The sequence below is a fragment of the Mauremys mutica genome, chromosome 7 (genome assembly GCF_020497125.1).
Source record: "Mauremys mutica isolate MM-2020 ecotype Southern chromosome 7, ASM2049712v1, whole genome shotgun sequence".
NCBI lineage: Eukaryota > Metazoa > Chordata > Testudines > Geoemydidae > Mauremys > Mauremys mutica.
Genome location: NC_059078.1, coordinates 47903277 through 47921584, shown reverse-complemented (window position 1 = coordinate 47921584; position 18308 = coordinate 47903277). Strand labels below are relative to the sequence as shown.

Here is an 18308-nt window from a genome sequence, read left to right as displayed (position 1 = left end):
TACTTGTTTCTCCCTGTACATCCCCCTCTCTGCAGGGTCCTGTTGCTCTTTATAGACTCAGCTCCTCCTTACCCAGCTGGTTCTTCTGATGTGACAGGCAGGTCTAACAGTGTTGGGCTGACCAGCTGCAGGCCTCCCACCCTTAAAGGGACAGGCCCCCCATTACTGGCTCCTTCAGCCTTCCTTAGGATGAGGTTCTGTGAGCTACTTACGCATGGATGGGCAGGAATGGGCTCACTGAGAGAAGAGGAGTAGCAGCAAGCCCACTCAAGGGGCTGACCGGGAGTCTGAGGGAGCGATCCCAGCTGGCGAGACACACTGGAGTCATTGCAAAGCCCAGGCCAAGGCAGGATGCTGGCCTTGGGCAGAGCAGACTCATGGGTCTGTCCCTTTGCCCATTCAGTCTGTCAGCGTCCAGAAGTTTAGATCTGTCAGCCCATGTGTCAAATCAAAGACGAGGTCCCCCCCCGATCAGGATGGCCTGGAAAGCCCCTCCAGAGACCCAATCAGCTGGAATCCCCTTGAGACCATTCTCTGTAGGGTATGAGCTGGAATCCCCTGGCAGAATATTGGCAGGACTCCCCAAATCCCCCATGGAGTCTTGGCTGGGATACCCCAAGGTCCCCTTCAAGGGCACCCTATCAGCAGTGCTTTTGAAGCCAATCTCTTTAAACCTGTCAGACAAAGAGCTTTCTAGGGCAATCAGACCCACACTACTGCAGCTGCCTTAATTAATTAAATAGCAACAAAATTATGCAAATGGAAGGGGAGGAGAGAGTAACGCAACAGAGGTTGTGAAGCCCCCTGGGGCCGGTTTCCAAAGCAACCCGGCTTGGAAACCCAGCTGCTCATTGCTCTAGACTGGAGTGGGCCTCGACCCCCCAGCTGTGGGGATGGGGGCACTTGACGAGAGTGGAGTGGCTGCCAACCTGGGTAAAAAGGCTGCTGGAGTGGCACAGCCGCCCCGCTGCCTTGGAGAGCTGTCGGGCAGGCTGCATTGTTCTGCCCGTAATTACCATTCAAAAGGAGAGGACCCCCCATGGCGTGCGACACCCCCGCACAAGGGCTGTGCAAGCAGCAGCCATTCTCCGCTCTCTGGGGGGGAACCGAGGCCCTGCTCCTCAGAGAGCTCTAGGCCCCCATCTAACTCCCACATGGATTTAGGCCCTAGATTCCCCATTGAAATCAATGGGAGTTCAGTGCCTAAATAGCTCTGAGGATCTATGCCCAGCTTCCCAGAGCCCAAAGGGAGCTGGAGTGGTTTGGGGGTGGTCCTGGTCAGCTCCCTTTTTTCCTGGTGCAGCTGCTGTTGCTCAGGGGTAGGGAGGGGATGGTGTTTCAGTTTAACCCCTTCTCTGCTGGCGGCATCATCTGTGTGAGGCTTTTGTGCGCAGGGAGGCATTATGGCCATTACCCCCCCCACACACACACACACTGCACACTTACTGTCCCAACCCTCTTGGGAACGGGGGTCTCTTCCCAGTCACCATCTGTGATTGCCTGGGCTCAGCCTCCCTGGGTGGTGAGGGCTGGCGCATGACCGGGCGCTGGGACTGTACAGATGCCTGTGTGTGATGGGGGGGGGGGGGCAAGTGAGCCAGCAGATAAGAGGGAGAACGCAGCTGCCTTATCAGGAGCATGTGCAGCACGCTAGGGGGGTGCGCCTGGCTCCTGACCTGGCCGCCAGGCAGCCCCGTGTTTGAGGAGTGCAGCCAGGGAAACGGCTCTGCTTCCTGCCTGGGGCGCCTAGTTACAACAGGGCTTGGGGTGGGGTCTGACTGCCAGCATGCGGAGCAGCTTGCTTCCCCCTTCCAGAACTGGTGGCAGGGCTGGGGCAGGTTAGGGCAGGGGATTGTGTATGGGGGGGAACCCCAGGAGCCTCAGATGAGGGGAGATGTCCTTCATCCTTGGGGGGGGGGGGGCTCAATCACTGCAGTGCAGCTCCCTCCAGGCCTTCTCTCCACTGGGCCGGGTGTGCTCTAGGCTTCCTCTGGGCCAAGCCGCAGCAGCTAGGAGTCTGCTAGGGCCCTGCCACTCATGCTTTTGGCTCTAGTGGGCCTCAGTTCACTCCCCAGCACAGTTGCCCTTGTGCACCTCCTCACTGAGTAGTTCCAACCCACACCAGATTTCAGAAGCCACGGTGTTTGCACGGGCGCACCCCCCCATCCCGGCACACAGCATTACCATGCTGTGCAGGGCCCACCTCCTGCTCTGAAGGCAGCAACCCCAGCGGGAGCTGGAACCAGGATAAAGGCCACAACCAGAGAGAGAGAATGGTGGTTACAAGAACCCCGCGGCTCGTCAGCTCTCTCTTATTAAAGAGACTCACCGAAAATGCTCCTTGCATCAAACCTGGACACTGACCACTGGTGGCAGGCCGGGGAGCCAGAATGCAGCCCTGTATTCACACCGTCCACACCACTGGAATAATCTTTGTACAAAATATGCCGTGTGAGGCATCATTTGAAAACGAATAACTTGCTGGTCAGTGATATCATGGTGAAATGTGTGTAGCGACATTACATGTAAAGTCACAAACGTACGCTGAAATCACGTGTTTGCTAGACAAGCCTGTTTCTCAAAGACAAAGGACAAAACTGACACCCCTAGCCAGGTGGCCATCACATAGCCATTCCTTGGCAAGGAAGCAGGGCAGGAACAAACAGAGCTGCATCTTAGCAAACAGCATGAACCCGCTTTCCCCACGAGCTGCCTTGTCTCTGTCCTCACAGCGGGTATGAACTTTATCTAGGGGTAACTCTTGGGAAAATGCAACAGAGTCCTGTGGCACCTTATAGACTAACGGACGTATTGGAGCATGTGGCTGACGAAGTGGGTATTCACCCACGAAAGCTCATGCTCCAATACGTCTGTTAGTCTATAAGGTGCCACAGGACTCTTTGCTGTTTTTATAGATCCAGACTAACACGGCTACCCCTCTGATACTTGGGAAAATGAATTTCAAAGGGGGACTGAAGTGTAACAGTGAAGGACAAAAACACCCCAGGTTCTCTCTCCCTAGGCAGTTCTCTTTGCCACCTGAGAAGACAAAAGAAAGAGCCTATGGACTTTGGAAGCAGAGCCTGGCCTGAGTGCTTGGTTCAGAAAACATGTGGCAAGGGACTTCACCTTGAACTGAGTCCAGTTTGTCAAGCTGAGAGAGCGTTTGAGCTTTATTTGTCTTGTGACCGTTTCTGGCTTTAAAAACGCCTTACTTGTACTCACATAAAATCTCTCTCTTTGCAGTTAATAGACTGGTTTTATTCTTTAATTAAAACTAAGCCCACGTTGTAAAGCGTGTGGGTAACTCTGCTGAAGGCAGATCCCCTTAGAGGGGCTATGGACTGTCCAGAAGAGGGCAGAACACATGCTTTGGGGTTGGGGTGGAGGAATCTGGGACTGGGAGCATGCGGAGGTCACCCTGCAGTAGTAACCAAGGCTGCAGGAAGCCAGATAGGTTTTGGAAGCCATTCTCTGTTAGAGGCTGAAAGCAGATCCCATGTAAATGCCATAGCAGCTGTGGCTGTGAAGCTGAGGAGGGTCCCGATGTAGGGCTACCTCCTGGAGCATGTGGAAACTTCTCTTTCCTGCCATGGTAGCCATGCAGACTGTGTTTAGTAAATATCCTGTCTGCTGGTAATTAGCCAGCGATTGCAGGGCCCTCCAGCTCCCTGAGCAATTACACTAAGTGGGCCAGCCGCCGATCTCTGCTACACTGGTGTAAACTCAGAGTAAGGCAGGGGAGTTACTATGGATATACACGCTGCCGGGGTAATGGAGTGGATGCTGAATGAAGCCTGCCCATCCAACCTTAATTTGGCCCCCTTGGGCGTGTACTGTCTGATAGGCTTTAATGACACAAGCCTGTACTGTTTTTCCCCAGAACACTGCCTCATTCGGTGCACAGGATGGATCCATTCTGAGGATGAATCAGGGTAGCGTACGGCAGCCAGCCACTAGAACTTCAGCTGCGTTGGTTGCAGAAGGTGTGTCGTGAATGAAGCAAAGCATGGGCAGTGCATGAACCGCCGATTAGGAGAGGCTAGCTCCTCCCTCCCCCACCAGAGCCCAGAGGCCCCCCACCCGCAGCCGCCCCTCCCCAGAGTGCCAGGTGGGCGACTGGCCCCAGCCACCCCGAGTCTCCAGCTGCAAGCTGTCCTGCCCTAGCCCAGGCCACGGGGGAAGAGTGGAAAGCAGGAGGGGGCCAGGGGGAAAAGCATGAGAAGCTGTGACGCATACAGGTACAGGGCGATGAACACCCGTAGCTGTGCTGCCTGCCCAGTCGGGCTTTCAGGCTAGCCACTGCCTCAGGTCTTCCTCGCTCAAATTGGGTTTCCTGAACTCCCAACCTGGTTTGGTTGCTGCAGGGACCTGGGCCTCCAGCTCAGTCATAAAGAAAAAGTCCACCCCTTCCAGCACATAGATAAAACGTCTCCCACACCCCGTGGAAAGCTGAGCCCAGTCCCTGCTACCTGAGATCTCTCCTCAGCCCCTCCCAGGCTCCTTTGTCTTTTCAGCAAGAAGACTTCCGGCGTGGAACCTCCTTTTTCCCAGCTTGCTCTTGCTTTCTCCAGGTTTCCGTCTTCTCGCTGCACCCCAGAAGGCCTGATTTAGCCAATGACCTACCTGTCCTGGGACTTTGTTCATTTTTTTCCACCTGGGGAGGCAAGCCGTGCATTTTACTAGTGGGGCTGGGCTCCTCTCCCCTTAGAAGGCCAGGAACCCGCCGACAGCGCCCTAGGAAAGCCATGTGCCTATTTATAATTCTGTGTCCAGCGCAGGGTCTGAACAGCACGCCACAAATACGGCCCGAGGGCCGCACATTTAACAAGGATCAAACAAAACAGCAAAGGGCGGCTCACTCAACGAGCACCAGCCATGATGGGCAGTGACTGAGGCAGTGGAATTCGGAGGATGTGCGCGTACAATTGACGATGGTAGCATCACACATACACACAAGGGAGCTGCATTAAGGTTGCACAGCCAAGCTTCATTGTGGCATGTCCTCGCTTCTGAAGTGCTTGACTTTGCAACCTCAGCGCTCTTCTCACATATTCTTAGTGTGTGACTGTTTATAGTAAAGCAGCGGCTAGTAGCCAGGACCCCCTCGTGCTGGCCACTCTACAAACATATAACAAGGAGAGCGGGATGTAGTTCTTTGTCTTGGGCTATGTCGTATGGAAAGGGTTTAAATCCATGTGCATGGTAATGAAACCCTACCTGCAGGGGCGGCTCTAGTGTTTTTGTCACCCCAAGCAGGCTGCCTTCGGCGGTTTGCCTGCGGAGGGTCCGCTGGTCCCGCAGCTTTGGTGGGCCTCCCGCAGGCGTGCCTGCGGAGGGTCCGCTGGTCCCGCGGCTACTGCCGAAGACACAGGACCAGCGGACCCTCCGCAGGCACGCCTGCGGGAGGTCCACCGAAGCCGCGGGACCAGCGGACCGTCCGTAGGCAAGCCTCCAAAGGAAGCCTGCCTGCCTTGGTGTGCTGGGGCCTGGAGCCGCCCCTGCCTACCTGTAGAGGCGCTCTGCACAGTCATTAGCCTTACAGTGGCCAGGCCAATGGGCCCAAGACATGCTGGGTAGAACCGCAACACTTCATGGGGGACAAATCTGGTTGAGAAAGGGTCCGCTGGAAACGGACATGGTCAGATCACAGGAAGAAAGAAGCAGGAATTGGCAGAAACTGAGCAGGTCATTCACTGATTGTCAGCAATTGTACATGGGCCCCAAGGAAATGTGCATCTTGTGTAAAGGCTTCTCTCTCTCCACACCAGTAGCTGAAGGGTGGGGGCTACACACTGCACAGACACTGTTGGGCTGAGGCATGAGTGGCATTTCCCCCAAGTGAGGAGAAGACAGAGCTGCTTTCCCACAATGATCCAGATAAGGGATCCTTGCACTGTGAACCTAGGCTTGGTGTCAGCATGGGGATGCTTTCTGTTGTGCTTGTCTAGGAAAACGTGCACCTGGCTCGCCTTCATGTTTTCCCATGTTGTACCAAGAAACACCAGCTGTGCTGACACTAAATGGAAGGGGAAGAAGGAGCTGGCTGGAGCGCTTGGAGAGAGCACAGGGCGCTGCCAAAGGAAAATGAAGATAACTTTTGCTCGTCTGTACTAGGTCAAAGGCATGGAAAGACTGCTGGCTTCTTTCAGACTGGCTGGTGTGATCACAGAAAGGGCTGAATGACGCAGGGGGATGAGTCATCCCTCTACTTTGTTGTCAGGGTAAGAGAAATAATAATAAAGGGACTCTGTAAAACAGAGGTAGGCTGGGATTGCCAAAGGGGCATTAGCCACCCACTCCCCCTAGAATTCCCTCCCCCCGGCCCTAGCGGTTTGGAGCTTTTCCCCCATCCATAAGCAAATCGGCTCCATTCGCAAGGTTTTATTTTAACCCCCATCCCTGGCAGTTCAGGCTGCTCCCTGGAAATCAAAGCCTTGTCCTTCCTGCCTGGTTTGGTACATCTCGTTACTCAGAAAGCTCCTGGAACGAGAGCTTCGCTGGCAACTGCCCGAGGGATGCACAAGGCAGATCAGCCTCCCTCTCGCGCTTGGGGCTTTGTGTCAGTAAACACAGTGGCTATGACTCAACGCAGCTGTGCAGTGCCACGGGGCCAGTTTAACAGGCGCTTTGCTGATCAGATCTAACCGATGCTTCCTGCTGGGTCAGAGTTGGAGGGGAAGGCAGCCCCCTCCCCCCACTGGGGGGTGTCTGAGATGCTGTGAGATGTCTGAGATGCTCTGGGAAAGGTGAGACCTGAGAGGCTTGGTGGTGCAAAGGCCTCAGCCTCGGTAAGAGGAGGACAGTGCTACTAACCAACTTCATGGGAGGCTCATTCATCCATGTTCTTTAAGAACTTTGCAATCCGTAGGCCTTATCCACACTGAAAGCTGGCAGTGCTTTAGCTAAAGCCAGTTAAACTGGTGCAACCGCCCCCCCGCCCCCGTGGATGCTTTTAAATGGGTTTGGTTGGGGAGGGGCTTCAGTGTATCTGTCATAAATCTACAGCTAAGGGTAGCATAAAATCCCTCTTTACCCTGTAAAGGGTTAATTCCTCTTTTACCTGTAAAGGGTTAGGTTAAGAAGCTCAGATAACCTGATTGGCACCTGACCAAAAGGACCAACAAGGGGAGAAAGTACTTTCAAATCTGCGGGGGAAGGTTTTTGTTTGTGTGTTTGTTTCGTTCTCTGGGAGTCAGCAAAGGAACCAGGGCAGGGCAAATACATCTCCCTACGCCATATCTGGACTAAGCATCTAGTATTGCAGAAATAGTAAGTAATAGCATAGAAATGCATTAGATTGTCTTTTGTTTTACCTTGTGAATTTTCCCTGTGATAAGAGGGAGGTTTATCCCTGTTTTTGTAACTTTAAAGTTTTGCCTAGAGGGGAAATCCTCTGTGTTTGGAAACTTTTTGTTACTCTGTAAAGTTATCTTCCATCCTGATTTTACAGAGGTGATTCTTTTATCTTTCTTTTTTAAATAAAACTTCTGTTAAGAACCTGATTGTTTTTCAATGTCCTAAAGACCCAGGGGGTTTGATCTGTGCTCACTTTGTACCCAATTGGTTAGGATATTATTCTCAAGCCTTCCCAGGAAAGGGGGTGTAGGGGGTTGGAGAGATATTTTGGGGGAGGTAGGCTCCAAGTGGCCCTCCCTGAATGTTTATTTAAATCACTTGGTGGTGGCAGCGACCAAGGACATGGTGGAACTTGTGCCTTGGAAAAGTTTTAACCTAAACTGGTAAAAATAAGCGTAGGGGATCTTTCATGTGGGTCCCCACATCTGTACCCCAGAGTTTAGAGTGGGGAAGGAACCCTGACAGTATCGTTGTGTTCTGGAGGCACTTTACAATGACTTTGCACTCATAACACGGAGGAACCAGGCCTAGAACATCTGATAGCTAAGCAAGGGGTAACTGACACCAACATGCCGTAATGGGCATTTCCCAGCTCTATTTCCTAGAGTCTCTCATTTCCAAGCAAGACAAAGCTGTAAAAATAATCACATAACTGAGTTTGGGCCTTATGTTAGAGCCTTCTGGTGAGTCATTTCTGCCATCAATTCCCCGCGTCTAGCCACCCAAACATATTCTCCCCACAGATTTGCACTGAGACTTTAAAGGAAGAGGCACCTTCCCCCACTGTGCTGAGAGGAGAGGACAAGGGGACTCACTCTGCCTCTTCTTCAGAACAAACAAAGCTTCTGAGCCTGGCGCTTCCTTTGCCTCTATTAATAGACAGTTGTTAAAATACATCTGTTGAAAAGACATTAGCGGTCGATTAAAAAATAATTACAAATGCCTCTGGAGCCAGCCGGGGTGGAGAAAATAACCAGTCAAGAACGCTTAGGCCAAAAGCCTCAAAAGGTATTTAGGCTCCTAAATCCCATTGGTTTCAACCGAAGTTAAGAGCCTAAATATCTTTGGGGATCTGGCCCTTCACATTTACTGCTGGCTGTCTCTGCAGAGAGACACGTGAAGGGTCTCCTTAAGTGCACCGTCCCCACCTGAAACAGGGAGCTCAATGAACTGCTGGTGTGTAACATGATTGAAAACAGGGGACTCATGGTATCACTGCCATTGTTATCACCACCTGCTATTGTTTCTATAGCACCTAAAGCGTGCTAGGTCCCTGAAATCAGCTGTGTTGGTCCACAGATTAATTTGGCCCGCATGCCCTGGAATAACTCCTCACTCTCTTCATCTCTCCCTGCCAACCTGCATTTGTCACAGCCAGCCACTGAAGGAGCTGCCTTCGCTTTGGATTAGGCTGTCTGGCACTGCAGGAGCCTTAAGGCGGGTCGGCACCTACCACCCGCTGCTGTCACTTGGCTCCTGCCACAGCTTTGCGTGTCAGTTTCACCTGCCTTCCCAGAGGTCAATAGCTCGGGAGTGATCGCTGCGGAGCAAAGCTCTGCTCCCACAGAACGAGGGGCTGCTATCTAAATACCTCAGTGGGTCAATAAACCCTGCAGTCTGGTTTCTTTATCGATAGCCTGTTCTCTGATCCCATGAGCTGGCATAAGGGTGAGTCCAGAGAAGTAACCCTTTTTCAAAAGGACCTGATCATGAGTGACTCCCTGCCCATCCCTCACAGCTAGGGCAATTTACTGCTGCTCAGCCAGCCCTCACTCCTGGAATGGCTGAGCACTAAACCAGAAGGAAGCAGTGTTGCCTAGTGGTCTGAGCAAAGGATGCCGAAACAGAAGGGGCCTGAGGTCCTCCTACCTCCATCCCCCACAACTGAGGCACTGATGCACTAGGTGACCTCTGGCATGTCACTTGAGCTCCCTGGACCTCCATCGAAGGGTCTATTAATCTAGAAGACTAGGCAAAAGCAGAACCGCCCCAACAGCTCAGATGCTGGAGCTTGGTGCTCGTGACATGTCAGTGTCAGGGAAAATGCTGGGAGAGAAAGAAAATTAGCTCTAGTGAGTGCCTTTGTCCATTTCCAGCTCCCTGCCTTCTTGCTTTCTCCCTCTTTGGCTCCCACCCATGAAACCAGGCTGGCCCAATATTGTAAAGCCTCGGAAATAGCCTTTCACTGGATTTACTCTGGCTGAAGGCAAGTTCTTCCAAAGCCATAACCCCGACCCTCCCGCCAGGTCTAAAAAGGGTTGGTCAGTCCTTCGGATCAGCTGAAACCCTGCTTCAATCCTTCTCCTAGCAGAGGCCAGGATATGGAGAGCAGGGAAATGAAGTTGACTCCAGCCCACTGTGCTTTCTCAGTTGGTTTCTTCTGGGATTTGGCCTGGAATTCTGAAGCCCATCATGGTCTGGTCCAAAGTGTTCCTGGGGCTAGAGTTGACGTAACTGGATCGGGTCTCCAGCGTGCAGCTGGTCCTCTGCAGGAACTGAAGGAAGTTCTCCTGTATGGAACCCTCCGGGCTGGAGAGACAGAGCTCCTGGCTCAAGGGTCTGTTGAGGCAGCTCCGCCCCAGCCTAGACAGCTCTTCCCGTATCTGGCGGTTCAGTAACCCGTAGAAAAAAGGGTTGATAGCAAAGGAGGAGTAGGCGAGCCAGGTGACGACCGTCTCCCCGTGGCCCCTGCCTGGGCTGACAGAGTTAATGGAGCAGTATAAATGGAAGGAGAAGAATGGCAACCAGCAACACAAGAATTGACCCACAATGAGGACCACAGTCATGGCAGCTTTTCCCCCTCCAAACATCCGCTCTGGGGACAGCCTGGGAGGCAGGTTTCTGGTAGTAATGATAGTGACTTGGCTGTTAATAGACTCCGATCGCTGCCGCGGGGCAGCGGTCCAAGAGGGGACGGGCACATGCTGCAAGGAGGCAATCCGGGCCACTTTGTAGATGCTGCAGTAGACAGCAAAGATGATCAAGGTAGGCAGGAAGAAGCAGAGGGTGCTGAAGACAATAACAAAGACCTTCTTGTGGGCCCCAGGGCTCCAGGACACAGTGCACTTACTGGCACTCGTGGCCCCGTTGTCTTGAGGCCACCCCACCAATGCCAAGACTGTGACCAGGATCGACTTAATCCAGATGAAGACCACCACTGTGACTGCCAGCCCAACGGTCATCTTGACCTCGTACCGCATGGGGTGAACGATGTAGTAATATCTCTCCACGCTGATGACCGAGATGGTGAGGATGGAGGCGCTGATGAAGCAGATGTTCAAGAAGATTAAGGTCTGGCACTCTGTGATGCTGTAGATCACCCTGTTGAAGCAAGAGGAGCTGGAAATGATCCCCAGCGGCATCAGGAAGATGGCGGACAACAGATCCACCAGGCAGAGGTGGCAGACAAAGATGAACTTCCTCAGCAGAGGGGTCTTGAGGATGACCACCATCACTGCCACATTGGCAACCAAGGCTACGAGGTTCAGCAGGACCATGAAGAAAAGGCCAACGGCCTCCTGGAATTGGGACACCTCTGGTAGAGAGGAAGTGTCTAGCCCCTGAGTAGCGTTAAGCCCAGTTCTGTTTGCCATTGTGCCTCTGGGATACTCTGAGAGCTCCAGCACCTGGGAAGCAGGAACAAATTTCCAGTGTCTCCTAGCAGGAAATGTCACCACCCCCATCTTCTTCCTGGGTGGATCTTCTTCCCTGTGGGGAGAAGGGAGGGGAGCAAAATTGAGAAGCGTTGCAAGTGAGCAATGAGAATGTCTTGCAAGTGACTCTAACCCCGAACGACCCTGGAGATGACACGAGCACCTCACCTTTCTGCTCGTGCGGGGTCCCAAGGTTAGATGTAACTTGGCAACTCCTGTTCTTCAAGCCAACAGAGACAGGCGAGATGCTAGAGGTGACATGCTACAGGGTGAGGCTTGGGGAGGAATTGCAAGCCAAGCTAGGAGAGCCTTGTCAGTGCTACAACAGCCCTCTCTTCCACTGCCCAAGTGCAGGGCTCCAAGCTGGTTGTCTACTAGCAAGGAGGGCAGAAAGGATGTCTGGCTGCCAGAAACCAGCATCCACTAGCAGGAGCAGATCAGTCTTGTCCAGGTATGGGTAACCCCCCCGCCCCCCAGCGAGCGCCTCAATCCAGAGCTGGAGGGAGTTTGAGAACAAAGCAGGCTCCATCCCTACCCATGGCTTCTCCACTGAGATTGCCATTGAGGGGGCAAATTGTGCCCGTTGCTTTGTGCTGTGGATACCTGTCCATTAAGAACTGTCCTGGAACCAGCTGCTTCTCCTACACAGATGGCCAGGCAGTCATAACACGGGGCCATAGCCTATTGTGTTCAGGAGGCGACCATGTTGGGTCCTTCGCCACCCACCGCACAACATTTGAGTCACATACTGAGTGTTGTATCACCGCTAGGGCCTAGTTAAACATTGCTTCAGGCTCCTCATCAGTAAACACTCAACCTGGATTGGAACAGGGACCTCGACCACAAGCCCCAATTCCCAGAGACATTTCTCTGGTTTTCCACTGGAAGGGAAAGGAGACAAATAAGAGGGGATAAGATAAACGTCTATAAAATAATGACTGGAATGGAGAAGGAAAATCGGGAGTGTCTGTCCTCTCTGCCTCATGACACAAGAACTAGGCGACATTCAATGAAACTGAAAAGTGGGAAATTCAAAACCAATCAATGGACCAATCAACCTTTTCCACACAGCATGCAATTAGCCAGTGGAACTCATTGTCACAGGAAGTCATGGGGGCTTCACTAATATAGCAATACTAAAAAAGGGATTGGACACTTACATGGATAACCAGATCCAGAGTTATCACAGATATGAGAACACACATTCTGCACAGCTATTGAACCTCATACTTCAGGGCTTAAGCCAGTCTCTAAATACACTGGCTGAGGTGGTTTCCTGCACCTTCCTCTAGTAGAGACAGGACATTGAGCTAGATGGCTTGGATCCCCATCTGACAATTGAAATGCTCCTATGGTGGTGAATTCAGGGCATGGCTCTCCTCACAGCCTCGTTCCAGCTTTAACGCTGCTGTATTTGGTAGTTTCTTCCCACACCCAGTTTTGATTTCTTCTAACAACCCCAAGCTTGTGGTGACTGGCCAGTGCCGAATGGGATGGCTCCGTTTCCAGGGCAGCTAGACGTTTGGGCCCATGACTCCTCGGGCTTTGGGTGGAGTTGGCACCACGAGCACTGGGTAGGGGACAACTGGGGGAAATCCATGGGCTGCTCCTTCTACCCCAGGGGGCGCAGATGGCTCCAAACTGGATAGGCCGGGTCATGACCTTGGCCTTGCACTCTGTCCCCCTCCACCAGTTGTGTGCAGCAGGCCGCTCGGAAGCCCTGGCTCCTCCCTGAGCTCCCTGGGCCCGATTGGCCATCTAGCGCTGGGGGAGCCGGCCCTTTGTGCAAAGCAAAGAACCCCTCTTTCAACGGGGGGGGGGGGGGGACTGGAGCAAAGGCAGCTAGGCCTCCTCCCCCCGCGTAAACTCAGTGCTGGGGGAGCTGCTGCACTGACAGCCCTGCTGAGTGACCCCCACGAGTTTACCCACACGAGCCCAGCCCAGGGAGTGGCAGCCCCTGGCGCCTCACTTCCCGCAGCACCCCATTGGTAGGGATGGTGCCAGTGCCCGCCGAAGCACTTGCCTGTGGGGCCCCTCCTCTGCTGGCAAACTCTCCACCAGCATGAGCCTGGGGGCAGATCAAGCCCCTGTTGTCCGGATGTTGCCCATCTGAATCCCACTCCCACACTGAGTGGTGTCTCTCTCGTGGGCTCTGGCAGCAGAGGCAGCGCCCAGCAGGGCCAGAGCCTAGTAAGGAATTTGGTGTGGGGGCACCAGGGGGCTCCATGAAGCTGCAGGACTGGTGGGCCATGGCAGGGCACTGAACACCGGGCTAAGGGCAGCCCAGCCCTCTGGGAGAGAGGGGCCCAGAAGGGCTGTACAAACGCATGCAAATCCAGCCCCAGGAGAGGCGGGTAAATCAGTGATTCAGGGAGCTTCCCCTTGGGCTGGTGATGGAGTTTCTGCTTTTAAGCACAGAGTCTCCTTCATCCATTGGCCCCCGTTAACCATTGCTAACCCAGAGCTCATTTGAGAGCAGCTCGTGGCTGGCCTTCGAAGCCAGCTGTTTGGGTTGGGCCCAGCCAGGCACGTGGCAGGTTCTGGTTCTGGACTGGAGCAGCACGATGCTTAGGAGCTGCTGCCAATCCTCTGGTCACAGCTCAGAAGTGGCTTGCTGGGAGTATTCTCCAGCAGCTCCCCTAGGCTGGGCAGCAGGACCCTCCCGCCATGAGCCCTGCAGAGAGAATACAGAATGGGGGTGACCACAGCCAAAGCCCAGGCCATTCAAAATCCACCCCCCTGCTCTATAACAGCATGCTCAGCATTACAGATCCCTTTCTCTCTGCTCTCCTTCAATGCCCCCCTAGAACACTCCTGGGCACTACCTAGTCTGGTGGACAGGGAACCTGCCTGGGCCTCAGGAGATCTATTCCCAGCAATGCCACTGACTAGGGGGCTGGACTTGATGGCTCTCAAGGTGCCCTCCAGCCCTACATTGCTATGATTGTAAGTCACTCTGTGACTCAGTTTCCCCACCAGTAACATGGGGAGTATGAGCCTTTACCATCCTTACAAAGGGCTTTGAGATCTCTGGCTGAAAAGCACCAGAGGAGAGCACCGAGCTTCCCCTCACAAAACACTGGTGCAAGAGCAGGCTGTCTCGCTGCGAAGGGCCTAGTCTACACTGGAAAGGGTTTGCGGGTATAGCTACATGGCTCCAGCTACAGCACCGAGCCCTCCCAGTGGAGACGCAGCTTTCCACAAGAGTGCTCAGACCAGTTCCCCGGATGAAGTAGCCTATACCTGCCAAAGCAATTATTTTGCTGCTATAACTGTGTCTACGCTAGGGCTCTCGCCAGTATAGACATGTCTAAAATATCCCTCCAACCAACATTACTAGCTAGTTTCACATCTAGCCCTGGCTTAAGGCAAAGCCCATGTCTGTGCCAGGTCAGTGGCTCCCTTTCCAAATCCCAGTGGTAAATGCACTTCGTTTACCTCCAGATCTCTCCACCACCCCCTCCACTAATCTGCTCCTAATCCCCGAACGCATTTGGGACACAAATTACGTGAAACTGTCTACAAAGAAGGGTCAGATCCCTTGATCAGGGGGCGCTGAGGACCTGGCAAGATCGGGCCCCAGCCTGCCATTGTCATTTAATAAGAGAATGAATCCCCTCCCCACCTTCTCCTGGCAGGAGGTGGGTAACTCACCAGACTCAAATGCACCTGGAGACTCTTGGGAGGCTGGCACCCAGGCTGGCTTCTCCCGCTGGCCAGTGGGGTCCTCATCTTGGCTCTATCAGGTGAGCAACTTTTACCCCCCGATCGGATACATGCTGTGATGGCTTCAGCTTTCTCCCTGCCCCTGGGATCAGGGTGGGCTTCAGTGTCCCATGCTACAGTGCACCCCACTCCTGGTGGGAACATGAATAAGCAAAGACCTCCTGAAGCAAGGCGGCCGGTGTCTCACCTCCATGTGCCCGCTTGGCTTATGGCATCAGAGTCCCTCTGGCTCCCCATGCCAGTATGTGTGTGCGGAGGGGGGGTCCACTGTCCCAGCCCCTGAAGCTGGGATGATGGAGGGCCTCACAGCATCCTCTGGGGAAGCAGGGGGCACATCTGTCTGGCAGCGGTCCCCTCTCTCCCCCCTCTGGATGGGTGCCGGGAGGCTACTGCTGCCGCGCTGTGCTGCGGATGGCACAGGCTGTCACATCTGGTCTTTGCCTGGCCTTTTAAAGCACTGTCATTCATACAGAGAATTCTACTGGGTCCTAAGCAGCCTCAGCTTTCAGCCCCACACCTGGGCCCGGGCTGCCCCCTCATTGTGCTGCCAGGATGGGGGGCAAAGCAAAGGCCTCACCTCTGGGGTGCCACCCCTGCAGGGGAGAGGATCAGGGCCAGCTCTTGCATGCAGCCAGGCCATGCATCACCTAAAGCAGCCAAATACCGGGGGGCAAGGTAGAGAGGGGCTGGTGTCTGTGGCTGTGGGGATGGAGGCTCAGGAAGGGATGAGGAGCTGGGCTCAGGCTGCAGACAGTACAATCCTGCTGTCCCCCAACTTGGAGCACTCTGCCCAGACTCCTCATTCCAGCTGTAGGAGGCGCTATGTTATTTTAAGAGTTCCAGGCATCCAAGCAGGTCTCCTCTAATCCCAGCCTGGGCAGAGGGTCCCAGGTGTCTGGGTTGGGGAGCCCTCTCTCTACTCTGGCTAGGCAGGGCCTAGCAGCCCAGGGGTTCCCTGCTCCCTGAGCCTGTCAGGGCATGTGGCCCAAGACCCCTGCCATCCAGAGACGACCTCCCCAGTCAGATCATAGGAAAGCTCTGCCACTGAGGGGACCAGCCCAGGGAGACCGATCCAGGCAGTGGGAATTTGCTAATCTGTCTGTCCTGCCCCCCTAGAAGATCAGGGTACACACAACATGCAGATCAGGGGGCAAGGTTTTCCTACATGGCCAGTGATTTTAGGGGCCTGGCTTGACATGCTATCAAGGGGCCTGACTCTAAGTGCTGAGCACCCATCTTCTGAAAATCATGCCCTCTTCAGATGTCTCCAAGTGGGCCCCCAAAACCAGAGGTGCCCAGAATCACAGGTCACTTCAGACAGGGAGAAAGATGTCAATGGCTGTTAATGGGTCATGGGGAAAGGGGAAGAGTGACTAGTGGCTAGAGCAGCAGGACTCTGGGTGGGGGGAGGTCGAGCCTCAGCTCTGCCACTGATCTATTACATGACCTTGAGCAAGTCACTTCCCACTCTTCACAAACAGCAATTTGGGTTTGCAGAACCCATGGCCAGCACGGCTGAAGGCCAAAGGGGGAGAAGGTGGCTGTGAAAACTGAAGCCTCACTCATGGAGGGGGGGCTTCAGCTGGAGACATTTTGCCTGCCCCATCTTAACCATTCTTATTCCTATTCCCTCAGCCAAGCCAAATGCTTCCTGGGACCCAACCCCTTTGCGGAGGTGTGTCATACATTCCCCTCAGGCATGCCCGAGAGGCAAGGGCTCCCCACCCAGCCATCCCCCTGTGGCAGCACCCACAAAATATACTAGTTTAGTGCCTATCATTATGTCTTCCCCCAGTGGCTGGGCCCAGCAAATGCAACAACCAGCCACACAGCCAGCGATTACTACTCCAGCTTGAGTGGGAGAGGCTTGTGCTTTAGGTGAAGGTCCCAGGTTCAGTCCTCGTTCATGGCGGTGGCAAGAGGAGACAGCTGCTGTCCAGAACAGAGATCACAGTTTCCATGAAGGGGGTGGGGGGGAAGCTGCAGGAAGCCTGGGATCAGCTGAATAACCAGGTCAGATCCTCAGTTACTGTGGATGGCTGGAGCTCCATGCCCTGACTTCAGACTACGCCCTTTTCCACCAGCAGAAGATCTGGCCCAATTATGTCTAAATAAAAATGACTTCCAGAGCCATCTGGAAGGATCAGCCCTTCTCTACAGAGCAGAGGCTTTAATGGCTGGAACAAGACCTGTTCCTCCTCCCCCATGACTCAGGGCCCATGATGGAAGAAAAGGCACATTTAGCCCCGCACCGGTGGGAGCTGGGGAGAGGTTCCTTATTCACGAGTTTGAGTAGCAGCTGTGTTAGTCTGTATCTGCAAAAAGAACAGGAGGACTTATGGCACCTTAGAGACTAACAAATTTATTTCAGCATAAGCTTTCGTGGGCTACAGCTCACTTCTTCGGATGTATAGAATGGAACACACAGACAGGAGATATTTATACATACAGAGAACATGGAAAGGTGGAAGTACACATACCAACTGTAAGAGGCCAATCAATTGAGATGAGTTATGAGCAGTAGGAGAAAAAAAACCTTTGAAGTGATAATCGAGATGACCCATAGAAGGTGTGAGGAGAACTTAACATGGGGAAATAGATTCACGAGTTTACATTGCAGCCATTAGCTTGTTTACAAGATTTTTTTTTTCAAGGGAACCCATTATTCTCAGGGAATTTTACCTCTGGATTTTATGGCCCTGGAGGAGCTGGAGGCCAAGACTGGATTGGTTGGTGAGCCGAACAAGGTGGCGGGTGGTGCGGCTGACTAGATTTTTGCTCCCATTGTCAAGTGCTATCACGCTATTGAGGGAACAAAGTGACTGATGGCAGCAGGCCCAAGAAACCACTTGTAGCAAAAGAACAGCCAGCAGCCTTATAAGCCGCACTGATATTGACAAGAGAGGGCATGGGGGGAGCCAGTCCTTATATCTGAATTAGGGCCAGGGCCGGTGTAACCACTAGGCGAACTAGGCTGCCGCCTGGGGTGCCAAGATTTGGGGGCGCCAAAAAGCGGTGCCCAGAATTTTTTTTTAGACTATTGCTTAGGGGCCTACAGCCATCCTTTGAGCCACGCGGCAGGGCTGGGAAACAGCAGCAGCAACGCGGCCTCTCCTGCCCCATGGTGAGCTACGCTCTCCGCCTGCCCCTGCCGCCACCCTGGGCTCGGGCCGCCTGGCTCCCCCTGAGCAGCTCCCAGTTCCTGCTGCTCTCGGCTGGCAGGTGCGGGGTCCCAGCCGAGCCCAGCCCCTTGTGTCTCCTCCGCAGCGGAGCCCCCCACCTGTGTCCTCCCGGGTGGCGGCAGCGGCCGGGGAACCTGAGAGGAGGAGCGACCCCCAGGCAAGCAGGGGAGACTCCAAGGTGAAGAGGCTGCTGGCCCTGGCGCAGCCCAAGCACTGGAGACTGACATGCCCCTGCCCCATCCCGGCACCGCCTCCCCACCAGCCCAGTGTTACCTGCCCCACCAGCCTCAGTGCCCTGCCCCATACTGTCAGCCACCCCAAGCTCGCTGTGACACCAGCACCCCTTGGCAAAGGGCCCCCTGATCTTCACAAACAGCTGTCACCGCAG

General features: G+C 54.0%; 1 protein-coding gene across 1 annotated transcript; it reads right to left on the bottom strand.

The window, feature by feature from the left end:
- Window positions 1-8100: 8100 nt before the first annotated feature.
- Window positions 8101-14972, bottom strand: GPR62 (G protein-coupled receptor 62). Its single transcript, XM_045025072.1, has 2 exons — window positions 14667-14972; window positions 8101-11067 (listed from the first exon to the last, which is right to left on the bottom strand). The coding sequence occupies exon 2, from the start codon at window positions 11040-11042 to the stop codon at window positions 9726-9728; it is 1317 nt and encodes a 438-aa protein (XP_044881007.1). The 5' UTR covers window positions 11043-11067; window positions 14667-14972; the 3' UTR covers window positions 8101-9725.
- Between the last annotated feature and the right edge of the window lie 3336 nt (window positions 14973-18308).

Bases quoted from the DNA above. Each gene is read 5' to 3' on its own strand.
- GPR62 (XM_045025072.1), bottom strand. From the start codon at position 11,042: ATGGGGGTGGTGACATTTCCTGCTAGGAGACACTGGAAATTTGTTCCT.